The sequence below is a fragment of the Pseudoliparis swirei genome, chromosome 10, assembly GCF_029220125.1.
Source record: "Pseudoliparis swirei isolate HS2019 ecotype Mariana Trench chromosome 10, NWPU_hadal_v1, whole genome shotgun sequence".
NCBI lineage: Eukaryota > Metazoa > Chordata > Actinopteri > Perciformes > Liparidae > Pseudoliparis > Pseudoliparis swirei.
The window spans coordinates 3,372,993-3,390,277 of NC_079397.1; the positions used below are offsets into that span (position 1 = coordinate 3,372,993).

Sequence of the window (17,285 nt, forward strand, 5' to 3'; positions counted from 1 at the left end):
AATACATTAATAACAATATCAATATTCTCCTTAATATTGTCTATTATAATATCTTTCTATATGTATTAATTAAAAACATAAGACCTCTGCAGATGTTATCAAAATAAACTATTACAACTTAACAATACCGTTAAGCCCCGCCCATTATTTAAATAAAACAATATACTTATACACGTGAATGAAGTTGCACTTTGTTCTCAAAACTGTCAGAAAATATGTAATAAAAAAAAAGACTACAGACCCAAAGAAGCGCAAGACGTGTCTCTCGCTGAAACGATGCGCGTGCGCGTATGTGCATGCTCGTGAGCGTGAGTACCACGTGACGAACTTAAACCTATGGCGATGACGTCAGCGACGTCAGGTCCCGCGTTGCGTCATGTACAAATATATGTAAATAGCGAAGAAGAAATGCTCGATGCAAATAAACAAAACTATTACATCGTTACATAAAGTGTAAGTTTTATTTTTAAATGGAATTAGAATACTTCATAAGCAGCTATATGGAGAGTGAAACAAATTAAGATATATATATATTAAAAATTAAAAAAATATTAAATATATAAAAATAGTCAAAGTAAAAGCCCCGGATGCAGAATGTTTTCATAGAGGAACATCAAGGCATTCTCACCTCTCTGATAAGCAGGACACACAGTTTCATTAAAATAACTCACAGAGTTTGAGGGCCGGTGCCGACAGGTCCGCGGGGGCTGGGGGGTCTGAAGGAGTCGCTGGTTTCTCTGCTGGACTTTAAACTCTTAACGATACAAGCTTTGCTTAAAGGGGAGTTCTCCTCTCAGACTGCAGGTGTGATTAGTCTCTGGGGAGGCCTTGCTCATCCAGTAACAGGAGACGGACATTTGTATTCATTTTAAAGCCACATTTTATGGACATACATTTATATTGCTATTGTATAATTGGTTATAATGTATGAGCATAACATGAAATGGACTTTAAACCAACTTTACACGTGTTCTACTTCAACAAAATGTACTCATCTGTTGCATATAATCAAATATGTTGTAAGAGTTAAGGGATAAAATTATATATATATACAAATTTGTTAAAGTAAAAAAAAGATAGTTATGGTATAAAATTATAGGAATATAATAGTCTCTAATAAAATAAAATATTTCTCATTTATAAAACCGAAAGTGAAAAAATAAATATATAAAAATATAAAATAATCTGGTAGAGTACTTAAAGTTAAAAAAGATAATTATGGTATACAATCATAGGAATATAATAGTCTATACTATTATTCAATATTTCTAATTTATGAAACCAAAAGTTACAAAAATAAATATATATATATATAAATATGAAATAATATGGTCGAGTTCTTAAAGTAAAAAAAGATAGTTATGGTATACAATTATAGGAATATAATAGTCTATACTAATATTAAATATTTCAAATGTATAAAACCAAAAGTTATATATATATATATATATATAAAAATATGAAAAAAATCTGTTATGGTATCAAATTATACGAATATAACAGTCTATAATAAAATGCATACATTTAACTAACATGTCAGGGGTGTGCCGCTGTCCTGACGCCTGACTGCCACCTACCACAATCTGCACATGTCACCGATCTATCTGATATCTGCTGGACTATAAATTCTTTCTAATAACTTTCCTTAAAGGGGAATTTTCCTCACAGCCTACAGAAACATGTTCAACCCACCAGATTGTGAGCTATACTTATGGTCCGTGCAATGAGGAGGAACGCCGCTGATTGGCTAGCAGTCATTCTTATATATCAATCATTCTTAGATATATGTACAGAGCTCGAATTTTCTAGATTTTCAAGAAGTCTAAGTCTGGTTTAAATACACAGGTGCAGGTGATTGGACACAGGTGGAAACAATCAGGGACAGGGCAGACAATCACAGGAACAGGAAGTGCAGTGTAACGTATTTCCAAAATTGGATGTCTGGTAAAGCAATAATTCCAACGGGAGGATTTATTCTCTGATCACAGGTAAAATAGAAGCTCGATGCGACTGCATCACAGCGGGAGTCCTTCCCGGTCAGCACAGGTCAAAACCCCAAACCACTCTCCCTTTCCCAAAACAAGTCCGGCTCTTCCAGCACCCACATCCCGTGAGGTCGTCCTGACCTCGGATCTGCTCGTCTGCTTCTTTCTCACAGGAGAAAGAAGCAGACGAGCACATGATGTGTGTGTGTGTGTGTGTGTGTGTGTGTTGCGGAGTAGCTAACCTTCGACAGGCAGACGTAATACTTATCGGCACATACTTCAGCTGCTCTGTGCTGTTTATTCTGATGTTTGAAGGGACCTGGATAGGACAGTCCAATTCAATAATTCAGATTAATATTAACAGTAGGGAAACGAGGATTTCAAAATAAGACACGACACAAAAACTGTGTCGCTAGTTTTTTTATTACTTAACGAGGCCACCATCTTTACCCTCAAATGTGAGTAATAAACTTGATGTATTATCGTATTAAAATGATTCTTCTCTGTTTTTAAAGAGTGAATAATTGAATAAATCATTGCTGAGAGAGAGAGGGAGAGAGAGGGAGAGAGAGGGTCAGCCTTGAAGGGGAGCTTTGTAAATGGATGCAGAGATTGAATGCTGAGGTCTTTTACTAACCAAAACACACACACAGAGACACACACACACAGAGACACACACACACAGACACACACAGAGACACACACACACACACAGACACACACACAGACACACACACACAGACACACATTCCCTCCGTGCAGGAGATGAAGGCTGTGTTGTTGGGAACAGACTCAGTCTTTTATCTCGATATGACTGAGACGCCATAGACACACGAGCTCTGGGCTCGTAGGAGGCGGCTGCAATCACAACAACAACAAGAACAACAAATGAACAACAACAATAAATCTGTCTTTTAAAATTAATTAGATTTACAAGGAAAATATGCAATTTGACATATTAATTGTTGAGCTATATGGACATTAAGAAATTAAGAGGATAACATGTTTTTTGAAAGCTTTTACTTTGACAGTCAGCGGTTCTGTGGTTCTGTGGTTCTGTGGTTCTGTGGTTCTGGTCGGCAGGCTCGTGCTGTGCTCCTTCATCATCGTCTTCATCGTCAGTGTGTTTGTGTGCAGCTGCAAACAAACGTCGTGGGCTGGCCGGTCACACTGCCGTCTTTGTTCTGCAGAAGAAGAAAAACATTTAGATTTCCGCCAAAAAGAATGAGAGAATATAGCCGTGCACACACACACACACACACATACTGGTGTTGGTTGGCGTTGACCTTTGTGGCATTTTGAAGGCTGATAATGAAGTTTATAGTTCAAACTCTGAAATGTGCTTTTACTGCCAAGTTCATGAATTTAGTTTGAGGCTGGAGAATCTTCTGAAACAGTACAAGGACCATATAAGGACTCTTTATAAACATTAATTATTTCCTTTTTGTGGGAAAAAAACCACATTATAAAATACACATATCTTTCTTAATGTCAAAAAACTACTTCAATTAATGTCAGAGGTTCTCAGATTGACATGTACTCACAATTAATCCTAAAAATACCAATAATAAAGCTTTAATTAGCTCAATATTCACTGTCTATATTAAAGTGATGAACACATACACGCATCAATGATTATAAGACAATACTATAATGTAAATTATTCTAAAATGGGTCCTTCTTAAGTATAGGCCTTTGCCTTTGGTGCCTTTTAGTACACTTTTGTGTATTTTTAAACTGGTATTCCTCACTTTACTCATATAAAATGTCAAAGTTCTTCTTCCCCCTGTTCAGTCGTTACCTGGCAACATAAAAAAGAGAAAAGAAAGACACGAATCTCTGTCTGTCTCTCTTTCTGTGGGTGTTCTGCGGTTTCTGCCCGAGCGCGCGGCCGACACACAGAGCAGGCATCTGTTGAGCGCGCGCGCCCCCTCCCGCTCGCTCCACCCAGCCCGACGAGTGGCGGAAACACCCGAACGTTGCAGAAACGACCTGATCGCCTTAAACGCCGAGAGGTCTGACAGATTTGACAGAAACTTCGTGTCGGACACACAGCAGCGATGACTGCGCTGAGCAGCTGGGAGCTGTGCGTCAAGTACGCGCTCTTCATCTTTAACTTCGTCTTCTGGGTAAGATGCAACCTTTTAAAATACCATAACACATTACAATATAGCTCGTTTAAACTATAACGTTCCTGGCAAACACAAACGGACAATATCCGACCGTTGGAGGCAAAATAGCACGTTTTATCCTCATATTTATTTAGTTTAATACAAAATATAAATCAACTATAAAGTAATTTATATGTTCACATTCACATTAATGCATTAATGATTAGAATCTAGTGGTGTAATATTCTGCATAAAAAGGTATGTTACTTTTGATACTTAAATACTATATATTTTTTTTATTTTTTTATTTTTATGGCAATATACACTCTTGTACTTTTACATGAAAAGCCAATGCAAGACTTTTACTTGTAACTGTATATTTTGTGTGTTTTTCAGTGCAAGTTTTTATTACTGCGCATGTGCAGCAGAGATGGAATAAGTTTACACATGTTGTACTGAAAAGCAGAAGTATACCACAGAGTAGAAATACGTTGGCACAAGTGAAAGTCCTGCATCCATAATGTTAATGAATTAAAAGTACAAACGTGTTGGCTTTAGTAATTATATAAATATGATGTTATTGTATCATAGTCATTGATGCATTAATGTGTACATAGCAATAGAATATTGAACTGCTTTAATTTAACTTTGCCAGTTTATTTGTTGATGATATTGTATCTCAACCGCATATTATGGTTCATCAGAATGCATTTATTTATCATATGTTTAATTATTAATCTGAATCTGCAAAGAACCTAAAGTTATTTAATAAAGTGCAGTAAAAATTACAATAATAAGTACGGAACTTAAGTTATTTATTAAAACAACTTGGTTTATTAGCTAGCAGGAGTCTAATAATAAAAGTGAATCTCCAATATGAGTGTGGAGCAAAGAAAAAGGTGATATTTGTGTCCCGGCTATGACGTCATCGATGACTTCACGAGATGGAGGCGGCAGCAGTTTTTAGAGCCAGGCGCCGCAGCTGCTCTCCACCGACTGTGTGTGTCGCAATGCATGATGGGAAACGCCCGGCTGTCGCTAGGTTACGGATCAGAGTTTCGTATAAAATCCTTATTTTCTGTGTTATTGTATCAATGAAGGTTGAAAACACATTTCTACATATAAGTATATACGAACAAACATGAACGAGGGCCGCAAACTATAAATCGGTCTTACCGGAAGTACGTGATTATGTGACTTCCGGTTTATTCATTTTCATTCTCTTGTGTTTCTTGTTTGTACTGTCGTCCACTTTTCTTTTCTTTTTCGTCCCTCCTCTCATTGAATCCTTTATTATCTCTCACGCCTAATCTTTAAGTAATCTGTGACACAATTGTCCAGTCTGGAGAGACAGAGAGAGAGAGAGAGAGGGGAGGGGGGAGGGGGGAGGGGGAGAGGAGATGGAGGAGGCTAGGAGACAAAGCTAGTGTTGTTGGTTTCACTGGATCTACTGGGAGAGGAGGGCAGCTCGAGTTACCAATTTCAATTTCATGATAATCAATACCCCCCCCCTTAAATATCATAATCAATCATTTACCTATAGCCTTACTTTAGTTAATGAGAAAAAAATGAAAAATAAAACATACAAATGTGATCACACAGAGTGATTTATCTCGAAAATAAATAAATTCCACTTTAAATGTTGAAGGATTTTGTATTTACGTGTTTTTTGCATGTTTTTATATGGATATTACGTTGTTTTTACAAATAAAGATAAACATATGGTACATATTGATGTGCTCATGAAAAGAAAAACTAATCCCAACACATTTATATATATAAACATTATATGACAAGACACAAGCGACGTGAAATCTCCTTTTAACTATGATTTAAAAAGTTGTTAAATGCGATAATGAACCAATATGAGTGATCAATTAAACTATTGGGACAAGAAAAAATTATGTTCAAGCAAAATATCTCAATAAATATGATGACGTCAGTTCATAATACATGTATTGATCCCCCCAGGCCTTCTATGAGTCACCTGCATGATAATCACCTGTTTTTTACAACTCAAGCTCCTCCTCCCTGTGTGAACTCTGCTGGACTAGAATAGATAAGCCACGCCCCCTCCCTGCAGTGCCCTCCTCCCTCCTGACTTCTTAAGTACACCCAGGTGAGCCACACAAGGGTGTGGTTCAAACGCACACACAAACTTCTCACGCGTTCCCTCTTGGACTCTTTCGCGGTATTTTGGATTTTCTCCTTTGAAAAGCAGCGAACAGCTCGACGTCGCCATGGGGGCCATGCAGTGTGTCAAATACATGGTGTTTGCGTTCAACTTCCTCTTCTGGGTACGTACACTTGCACACTGGTCGGTGTGCGTGACGCGCACGTGCCGCGGAAATTACGTCCAGCTTGTTGAAAAGGCTTTCACTCATTTGCCAAAGAGTAAAGTTTGTTTAATGTGTTTTTTTTTGTTTTGTTTAAAACTGGTTAAAAACATTTTTTAAGAATGTATTTAAAGCTTTATTTCCCTCTATGCGAAACAAACTTATTCCATCTGAAATTATGTATTTATTATACGATTACTGAAGAGATTGCAGTGAGACGCGGAGAAAAGTGTGGAGTGGTGCTCTTCGCAATAAAACATCTTTGATGGGACGTGTCGCGTCTCGGCCAATCAGCGTTCAGATGTCGACATCGTTTGGGGGTTCAGGTTAGCTTGAATGTTAGCCCGCTACATCTGCTGCTGTCACGCTGCACGGTGTAGCGATGCTAACAAAGTACCCGTACGTTAAACACGATGTGATTTAGCATATTTTTAGTATCGATACTTCATTAAGAGAGCGATCTCTCTTAATGAAGAGAGATCGTGTGTGTGTGTGTGCCTCTTAGGCACACACACACACACACACACACACACACACACTGTTTTTTTTGTTGTGTGTTGTGTTTTTTGTTTTTGTTGCACTTGCCCTTGCATTTTCTGCTCACATTCCACACACATTGTGTGTATGTGACAAATAAAACATCTTGAATCTTGAATCTTGAATCAGAGCGCACGCGCTGCTCCGTGTCGAGCTGTCTGCGCACACTGCGCTGCGCAGCTCACAGCGAGAGAAGTGGCGGAGCTTTAGAGACTTCGGCTTAAAAAATAAAAAGATGCCAGAAGTGAAATGTTTCAGTCTGTAAAGTTGTGTAACTCTCCAGCTGCTCATCCTGATGAACTGTGGATCATCTGGTCAGAGACTAACGGCCTCATAGTGTATAATCAATGCTATGATGGAACCATGTAGTTTCATTCATATCTGGCTGTATGAATACTCATATTACTGTCATTTGTTAAGTGTTGAAAAGTTGGTAAAAGTGAACCATACAGATGTTTTATTTATTACTATTATAGATAAATATACCAGTCTCGTAATTATGGTACCATATTGTTTGTATGGTGTATTGAATTCTGGTATGGGGTATCATGATATTTATGGCAGGTATGTAATATGTATAGAAGTTATAATATGAGTATCGTGACAAACAGGTAGAGACAGAACAGATTCAGGGAGAAGTCCATGAGGACTGCTCAGGCAAAAAAAAAGGAAGTTGGTTCATGAATGACTTTAACCATATTATATATAATGACAATGTATATTTGTTATTACTATCATTACAGGGCTGAGTCAGAGCGGAGAACCTTTTGGTCTTAAACTGTTTATTATCATTATTTAGATTTGTGGTCAGAACAATAAAATGACTGTAGTTGTGGTTCTAAAAGCTTTGAGGCTTCAAACAACGTGGATGTGGTGTGGTGACAACAACAAAAAAGTCACCTGCACCCCCCCCCCCCGTTGTCACCTTTTTCACCCCTCATGAGTTTGCTGGTATGGGTAAGGTCGGTTCACCTGTTTGGTGGGCCACATGGAGCCCTCAGGGGGGGCCTCGTGTCTCCGAGGACAATGACACACCCCACCTTCCTGCTATTTGCGCAATCAATTGATATTTAATGTAGAATCGGCTGAGATGATGATCAGCGTATCTTATTATACACAAATGTAAAGAACAGTTTGATTTGGTCTCTTATCACTATTTACATTTTTGGAAATTCCAATAAATACAGTGGATTAGCTGGTTATCAAGATAAATAGCGTTTGGTAGCACACTATGTTTTTAAGTCATATGAAGCATTAATGTCAAATATTATTTTATTTCAGCTACAAAATTCAAAATGTTCTGCTTTTCTCTCTGTAAATTCAAATGTTGGTTGTAGGAAAAAAAGATCTTTGAATTCACTTATTGCCATTTTATTCAATTAAACAATTAACTAGCCAGCTCGGCTCACCATATATATATATTAGGGCTGTGAAACGATTAAAATTTTTAATCGGATTAATCACAGGTTTTTGTGGATTAATCATGATTAATCACATATTACCGATATTCTCTGTATATTTTGTGAGAACATAGAGATTTATGACAAGACGGATATATACATTTATACATTCTTCTATTCAATGGTGCTGCAACTCAGCAGTTATTTAGCAGTTTTCTTCCATATGGAACATTAATACATCTTCATCCTAAACAGAATGTTTAACCCTCCTGTTACCTTTCGGGTCAATTTGACCCCATTCAATGTTTAATGTCGGTGTTCTTTGGGGTCAATTTGACCCCAGGCTGTTTTTCACTGTGTCAAACATATCAGAAATATCAACTTTTTTATTTATTTAAAGGGCTATTTAGATAGTCAACAAACAAACATAAAGTACCTCACACTAAAACTTGGGAAGCAATATTAATTCTAATAAATTTCTGGAGGTTTTAATTGCTGGGGTCAAATTGACCCCGAGGGTAAAATATGTTCGTAAATGTAAAGGTAACAGGAGGGTTAAACAGAGCATTTTTCTCGTTTGTCAACCATTAACTCCACCATGATACAATCTAAAGGTGGACAGATTGACAAGTGACTTTTTTTTTGCTCGGTCCCGATGCGCGCGCACGGAGCTCTGTGGCCCGCCAGACGGAGATCGATAAGTGTTAACGCAACACGAAGAGACAGAAATGACATGCTGCTGTGGAGATACGATCAACAACAGACGTTTAGTTTAATAAAAGAACAAAGACGTGCTCTAGAGAACATGTCAGGGGGCGGGCCAATCTTTTTAATGTCATGCGATCTGATATCTGATATGGGTTTTATTGTCATTGCATAGAGTACAGGTACAGAAGCAACGAAATTGAAAAGAAAGGGGATGGAAGATTACAGCATAACATGAGGGAAGAGAGGCGAGAAAAAAACAACCCCCCGACTATGCCCCTAGGGGTACAGTGTGGGAGCAGGAAAAAAACACCTTAGCACATAAGCACATACATCTTAAACATAAATTGCAACGAGTAGGAAGGGGGGAGGGGAGGTAAGCCAAAGACTGGGTGATCTAAGCCCAGCCATTGGGGGCAGGAGGTGACCAGCACCGACAAGCAGCCAGCCCGGTCCTTCAGCCATTACAGCGCCGATCACAGGCCCCGTCCTGTCACACTGGGGGGACGAAGCAGACGAAGGCGTGGGATGGGGGGGGGTAGTGAATGCAAATCAGTGTATGTTAAGTTCGTGTGAGCGTGGCCTGGTATGTCGTCCTCCCCCAGGCCACAACAGACAAAGTTCTCAGTCCGCAAGATGGTCGTTGCCATGGAGATAGCCTTGAAGGGTCCTGGGGAGAAAACAACCACAGGTGTCTGTGGATAGGGGGAAGGGAATGAGAGAGATTCTCGTTTCAGTGATCTTCGGGGGAGTTGTTGTTCCAGTAACGGCCTTGGCCAAGGCCCGTCCTGGTAAGGGAGCCGAAAGCAGATAAGATTGGGATTGTTTGGTCTTCCAGTAGCTGCATTTCAATTTTGCGCAACCACTATTCCTCCATCTTCCTCCCGTTTGCCAATAGGATTTCAAATCGATCCACTTTCATTTGCAGAGCCGTCAGCTTCTCCACGATGTTATCATTCTGGCGGTTTAATGCCACAGTCTGAGTGCCAACAACTCTACCCAACGCGTCAATCATGTCGGGCAGCCTTAGGGGGCGTTTACAGCTGTCACCGCTTTCCTTAATTTTCCGATAAGCCAGGGCAGCGCCAAATCCAAACAGCAGAAATCCTGTAATCATAGTTCGAATAGGTAGATGTCTTCACGTCCTCCACGGAGAGTGGTGCTAGGCACAAGACCCGCCACTCGCCCACGCGTCCATCGTGTATCCAGCAACATTCGTCCCAGCAGGACAGGCAGGTTCCCCCGAACCCGAGCTTCTCGTCGAGAAGATGGTGTCAATTGCGTTTAAGGACCAGTTGATTACGTCCATGGTTTTTAGTTCGAAGAGCGATGCGTAGAGAGTCTCTCCAGTATAGAGACAGACAAGACATGACGAGAGAAGCCAAGCAGGGAAGGGAAGGTCATGGGAAGGGGGGGGGAGAGAAAAAATGCGACCGCCTTCGGAGAGAGCCAGAGAGACCAACACTACGCCGCGATCGACTGGCAGGTCGCGATCGACGTGTTGAGACCCCTGATCTACAGGAAGTAAAAGTCGTAACAAGGTTTCTGGAGGTGAACCTGCGGAAGGATCATTACCGATGAACAGACCGTCTGCATGAGAGCGGACAGAGTTCAGATTGAAGTGGTGTATTGGAAGCTCATTTTGCAAGTGACTTTTTTTTCGTCCCGACGACCAACAACAGACGGATTAGAAGCTCATTCTGCGCATGCGTTAAATGCGGTAAAAAAAAAAAAATAGTTAAACCTGTAATTGGATTAACTGAGTTAACGCGTTATTTTTCACAGCACTAATATATATATAATTTTTTTGTGACTTCTTCCATATGTTTTAACATTATTTATTTTGAAATTGGTTAATTGACTGACACTTAGCATATCATCCCTCGACAGGATGTTTTTATATCGACTTGATTTCTGTTTGTATTTTAGGTCGAGAGACAAAAATGGCAAATATCCATAATGATAATAAACTCTTCTTTCAATTGAAAGTGTTAGTCTGGAATAACAGGTTTGGTCACATTCCACTTGTAGTTGTTATTCCTGTATTTCAACATTTCTGCAAAAGTTAAAAGGGAAATTATTGTGAAATGACAAAAGTTATTTAACCATTTGCTTATTTCACTCAGCGGTTTATTTGCGGCGGCGTTATTACTGTTATGAGCTGCTCGGGTTCAGTGTGATGACTGTTTTGACTCTCTGTAATGATTCATGTGCACAGACGACCTGTGAGTAGAGAGGACACAAACATCAGATTTAAATCTTTATTCGCTCTAAAATGCTAAATAAATTGTGGGTTCCCACGTTCCAGTTTGTCTTTTGAGGATATTTCCTGTCAAAGAAACGAGTTTGTGTTTGTTTGAACATCACACCATTATATCTTTATTTTTTTTAAGTTGCCAAACGTCACGGCTTTAATTAATTTCTGTTTTTCTTGTGTACTCCTGATGGAGCTGCCGAGCGTCTTCATTTGGGCCTCTGGGGGAAACATCCGGATCTTTTGAGGTCGACTGGCTTGACTACACAAACATGAAACTCCCCCACGGTGCCTTCACTGTACGGCGGTACTCTGGAGTTACTGAATGTGTATTTTTTTTACACCTTTTGTAGTCACTTATTGCAATTTTATTCAATTAAACAATTAACTAGTCGGCTCACCTCGCCATATTTATTGTTTTTACAATATATTTCCTCATATTTTATTTTGGTGGTATTTTAAAGTTGGTTAATTGACCTTTTCCTATATAAATAGTTTAGGCTCCATGAGAGTAACTTACAGCTCTTTAGGCGTGGCGGCAAATGAGAAATGAATCAACCAATCAGGAGCGAGGAGGCGCTTTGCACCCGGACGCTTCATCACCCTCACTCCTCATCCTCCTGGATCTGACTGCTGCATTTGATACAGTGGATCACACCATCCTCCTAGAGCGCCTCCACACCACCATTGGACTATCAGACTCTGCACTCCAGTGGTTCCAGTCCTACCTTTCTGGCAGAACTGAATATGTTTCACTGGGAAGACGCAGGTCCAGACGGCTCCCAGTCTCCTGTGGTGTTCCACAAGGGTCGGTGCTTGGACCAATCCTCTTCATTATCTACATGCTCCCCCTCGGCCGTGTCATCAGCAGACATAGGATGTCCTTCCATTGTTATGCTGACGACACACAGCTTTACATCAAAACTGCCCCAAACCCCTCTGCAGCCATGTCATGTGTCACCGCCTGTCTTGGGGAGATAAAGGCGTGGATGAGCAACAACTTTCTCCAGCTAAACGGCAGCAAAACTGAAGCCCTCCTTGTTGGCACTCAACACCAGGTTCAGACATCATCCATAACTCATCTCACCTTTGGCAGTCAGGTCATACCCCTCTCCTCCACAATCACCAATCTGGGAGTTCGGTTTGACCCCCACCTGACCTTTACTGACCATATAAAATTCCTGTGCAAAACCTCCTTTTATCATCTAAAAAACATCTCCAAACTCCGCCCCACTTTAACCCTGTCAGACGCAGAGAAGCTCGTCCACGCCTTTATCTCCTCAAGACTGGACTACTGCAACTCTCTCTACACTGGGATCACTGACAAGAACATCACCAAACTACAATATATCCAAAACAGCGCTGCCAGGGTCCTGAGGGGAGTCCAGGAAATATGACCACATATCACCCATCCTCCAATCGCTGCACTGGCTGCCTGTTTCATTCCGGATTAACTACAAGGTCCTAGTACTCACATATAAATGCATCAACAGACAATGCACCCCCCTACCTACAAGAACTTATCACTCCCCTAACCTCCACCTGCAACCTCAGATCCACAGGCCGCTCGCTCCTTCGGGTCCCCAACACCGAGCTCCGCACCATGGGCGACCGGGCCTTTTGCTCGGCAGCGCCACGCTTGTGGAACGGTCTCCCTGACCACTTGAGGGCAACTCAGACACTGAACTCTTTTAAGACTGGCCTAAAAACCTTTTTATTCAGGAAGGCATTTTTTTTACCTTGAGTTAATTTATTGTCAGCTATTACATTCTTATTTTTTTTATTTTCATGGGTTGCTTTAACTATGTTTTCATCGGTTTTATTTGTTTTCACTGTGTGGCACTCTGAGATTCTTTGAAGGAAGAGTGCGATAAAAATGAAATGTATTATTATTATTATTATCACACGCACGTAAAGGAACGTCTTGAGAAGAGGCCTTTTCTTAAATTGACATATGGAACATAGAAAGTTCAAAAGCTCTTTCTGTTGAGACCACCAGGTTTCATTGTGTTGAGTTGGTCATGGCTGCTCTAAAGACTACATTACCCATGGGCCTCTACTTTGGATGCTTCATCACGCGCATGTAAGGGAACGTTTTGAGAAGAGGCCTTTTCTTAATGTACATCCTCAATGTTATAGAACATGGAAAGTTAAACATCTTAAGACCACCAGGTTGAATTATGTCAAGTAGGTCAGTGTGACTAAAGACTACATTACCCATGAGCCTCTATTGTGGATGGAGAAGTCTCTCAGAAGCTCTACGGGTTGAATGTTTTTAGTTTAATCAAACCAAGTGGAATATTTTGGGTTGTGACTCCTACATTTTTTTAAGACCCCTACGCCGAGGTGTGTGTGTGTGCACTGTGTGTGTGTGTCCAGTGACTCACGGGCATCAGACTGAGGGAGGACATGTCGAGGCAGGATGCTTCCCGTTAGCTTTGTCTCCTCCTGTTGCGCAACCACACAGACGTCACGGTTCACGCCCGTCGCCATGGAAGAAGAGTTGATGTCAACTTTTGGTTTTGGCGGTTGCCGCGGAGACGACGAGTCATTCCTTCAGGCTTGATTACTGTGGTTAACACGGCGCAGGAACACGGGATGACGACCCGTCTCCTGCTGACTTTGCATTCGTGTGTAACTTGATTTTTTTTTTTATATTCGGGATAAACAAAGTTAGTGTGTGTTTTGGCGGTCAAGAGTTTAATTCCTTTCCGTTTCCTCCTCCTGCAGCTGGCCGGCACCGGGGTTCTGGCCGTGGGCCTCTGGCTGCGTTTCGACACCCGGACCGCCGGCCTGTTCAACGGAGACGACTCGCCCACCGTCTTCTTCACCGGTGAGTCCTCCGGCGCCACGGCAACGCCCGCTCACTCTCCGTTCTGTAAGGCACCATTTCTGGTTCCACAAGGAACCCTTCAAACCAGGGTTCTCTAAAGAACCATGTCCTCAGAGTTCTTCAAAGAACCTATAAAGGTGTCTCAAAGAACCTTCAACAAATGGTTCTTTAAGGCAACCTTCAACAAATGGTTCTTCAGTGGGTTATGGTTCTTCGTAAAACCACAAAGCCTTTTAAAGAACCATTATTTTTCTGTGTGGTTATCTGGTAATGAGAAAGGAACCGTTTCTAGACGCTTGGTGGGTCTCACGCAGGATTTATTTTTGTTCTTTTTGGGTTGTTGGGAGTCCCGAAACTTCTCACAAAGACGGAACGCGACGTGTAAAGACGATTCATCTGCACTACGAGTCCAACGTCACCACGGCAACGCCACCACGAACGTGTTAGTTGCGTGGGTGCAGTCCCGGCTGTCGCCACCAGGGCGCTGGTTGTTGTGATGGACTCGACCCGAGTTGGAGAGCCCGGCACGGGGCAGCCGAGGCCACCACACACACACACACACACACACACAGCGTTCATTCTTTGCTGGCCGACAGGCTCGTCTTTGTCTCCCCACGTTCGTGTTCTTTCTCTGAGGAACTCGCAGAAGAAGAACAGAGACTCCCTCCCTCCGTCTTTGTGTTCTCTCCATCTGATAAGTGAAGTGGGCCGAGAGGCGGCAGACATATTCCCCGCTGCCTGGGTGGAGGGATGTGTGTGTGTGTGTGTGTGTGTGTGGTCGGCGGCGTCAGTGCAGTGGCTGTTATCTGCATTCCTAGTGTTTAACTTTTGAAATGATTACATTTTTTTAATGGCGCTGAAATAATTTTTTACAATTACTTTCTGATGGTGAATGTAGTGACGTTCATGTTGTGCGTCTGGTTGTGTAGGTGTGTACATCCTGCTGGCGGCCGGCGCTCTGATGATGGTCGTCGGCTTCCTGGGATGCTGCGGCGCCATTAAAGAGTCGCCGTGCATGCTGGGATTGGTGAGTACAGTTCTCTATAGTGTGTGTTTGTGTGTGTGTATATATATATAATGTGTGTATGTTGTTAATATATTTTCTTTTTTTATTGTCTCTCTGGTTTAGTTCTTCTTCTTCCTGCTCCTCATCTTCGCTGTGGAAGTGGCTGCTGGGATCTGGGGTCTCTCCAACAAGGACAGGGTACACACACACACACACACGCGCACACACACCCTGTTGTCAGACTCTTCAGTGTGTGTGTCTTTGCGTCTCCAGGTGGTGGAAGACGTCACTGAGTTCTACAAGCAGACGTACAACAACTACAAAGACACCCGGCAGGAGGCGCTGAAGGAGACGCTGCGTCTCATCCACTTTGGGGTGAGCGCACGCACACACGCACACACACACGCACGCACGCACACGCACTTGTTTTCTCCCACAGGAAGTGAAATGCTTTGTGGCGTCCTTGTTTCAGCTCGACTGCTGCGGCCCGACGGGGACGGTGATCGACGCCGCCAAAGACATCTGCCCCAAGAAGGAGGGGCTGGAGATGCTCATCACCACGGTAACGCAGCACACCCAGGGGCATGATGGGGAAACGCCGGGTCGAAGATCTGATCGGCTCCAAGTTTTGACAACAAACGCCACGTTTTAAATCTGCGTCGTTGTTCAACTAAATTGATCTTTAATCAATCTTGTTTATGTGGTTAATACTAATTATAATAATGGTTATTTTTGAGCCCTGTTTTAACCCCATGTGTTCCTCTCCCGTCACCCTCAGAGCTGTCCGGCTGCCATCGACCAGATGTTCAACAACAAGCTGCACATCATCGGGGGGGTCGGCATCGGCATCGGCGTCATCATGGTGAGTCTCTTCCTGAATAAGAGCCATCTACTTTATAGCTATCTACTCTATATCTATATACTTTATATATATATATACTTTATATCTATCTTTATATATACTTTATAGCTATCTACTTTATAGATATCTACTTTATAGATATCTACTTTATAGCTATCTACTCTATCTGTCTACTTTATATATATATATACTTTAAATCTATCTATCTTTATGTACTTTATATATATACTTTATATCTATCTACTGTATTTCTTTATATATATCTACTCTCTCTATATATATATATATATATCTATCTTCTATATCTATTTACTGTATATCTAAAGTGCCTGTAAGATGTTTCTATGTACACAAACTGTATATTTGTGTATTTCCCGTCTCCTCCTCAGATCTTCGGCATGATCTTCAGCATGATGCTCTGCTGCGCCATCAAGAAGTCCAGGGACTTCGTCTGAGCCCCTGAACGCACCACGACTCTCCTCTTCCCGTAATACCGCGTCATAGTCTCGTAGTTTGCCGTCGGGCTCCGCGCAGCAGGACTAATCGTTTGGCTTCGTACGAATGTAACCGCTCAGTAAACCGAACCTTTATTTTACCAAACGTCATGACGTCACAGCAGGAAGAAAAGAGACTGCTGCCTCTGCTGCCCTCTGGTGGACGTTGAGAACAACGGCGAGCTGTTGGGAAACATCAGTTTAGTGTGTAAAATGTATAAAAAGTTGGCCTAACAGGCTTTTTGCAGCTGACTAAATTTTAGTGTTACTTTTTATTTTTGTTTAATTTTGCTCGTTCCTGAAAGTTATATGTTCAGATTTTTTGTCTTCTTTTTAAAAAAAAGTTAAACTGGAGTTTTATGCAAATATTTTGATTGAATGCAGTTCAGAGTTATCTTTAAAATGCCAAATAAATGAACTCTTGAACAGTGATTTGTGTTAAGATGAGACGTGGTTGTTAAACATTTCTCCTGATGTCACCCAACTGACTTATTATTATTATTATATATTAAACGTTATTTGATTGGTAAAGTATATTTTTACTGAGCACCAGTTTTTCTTGGGTCTTTACAATCTGTATGTTCTCTGTAACTTTACTCAATATACACATTAAATTGTAATAACATCCCATTTAGTCTTTTTATTTTTATTCATAACCAAAAAGCTGCAAAACTAACGACCTTCTCTTTGACTTATTGTTACATTTTGGTTTTGTGTCTTTCTGGTGTAAAGTCAACAACCGGAAACTTTTAAATCTGCATT

General features: G+C 41.2%; 1 protein-coding gene across 2 annotated transcripts; it reads left to right on the forward strand.

Moving 5' to 3' along the window:
* The first annotated feature begins 4,023 nt into the window (after positions 1-4,023).
* Positions 4,024-17,151, forward strand: LOC130200726 (CD9 antigen-like). Of its 2 annotated transcripts, none has more exons than XM_056425225.1 (8): positions 4,024-4,114; positions 14,059-14,161; positions 15,091-15,188; positions 15,291-15,365; positions 15,441-15,542; positions 15,640-15,729; positions 15,946-16,029; positions 16,419-17,151. In XM_056425225.1, exons 1-8 carry the CDS (start codon positions 4,046-4,048, stop codon positions 16,482-16,484), a joined length of 687 nt encoding a protein of 228 aa, XP_056281200.1. In that variant the 5' UTR covers positions 4,024-4,045; the 3' UTR covers positions 16,485-17,151. The 2 variants fall into 2 exon arrangements, with proteins under 2 accessions (XP_056281200.1, XP_056281201.1); XM_056425226.1 differs by lacking the exon at positions 4,024-4,114 and adding an exon at positions 6,220-6,393.
* Positions 17,152-17,285: the final 134 nt, after the last annotated feature.

What these genes read in the sequence shown, in the direction of transcription:
- LOC130200726 (XM_056425225.1), top strand. Translation starts at nt 4,046, where the DNA reads ATGACTGCGCTGAGCAGCTGGGAGCTGTGCGTCAAGTACGCGCTCTTC. An exon ending in TCTTTAACTTCGTCTTCTGG is followed by an intron (nt 4,115 to 14,058) that starts GTAAGATGCAAC and finishes CTCCTCCTGCAG; the next exon opens with CTGGCCGGCACCGGGGTTCT. An exon ending in CGCCGTGCATGCTGGGATTG is followed by an intron (nt 15,189 to 15,290) that starts GTGAGTACAGTT and finishes TCTCTGGTTTAG; the next exon opens with TTCTTCTTCTTCCTGCTCCT.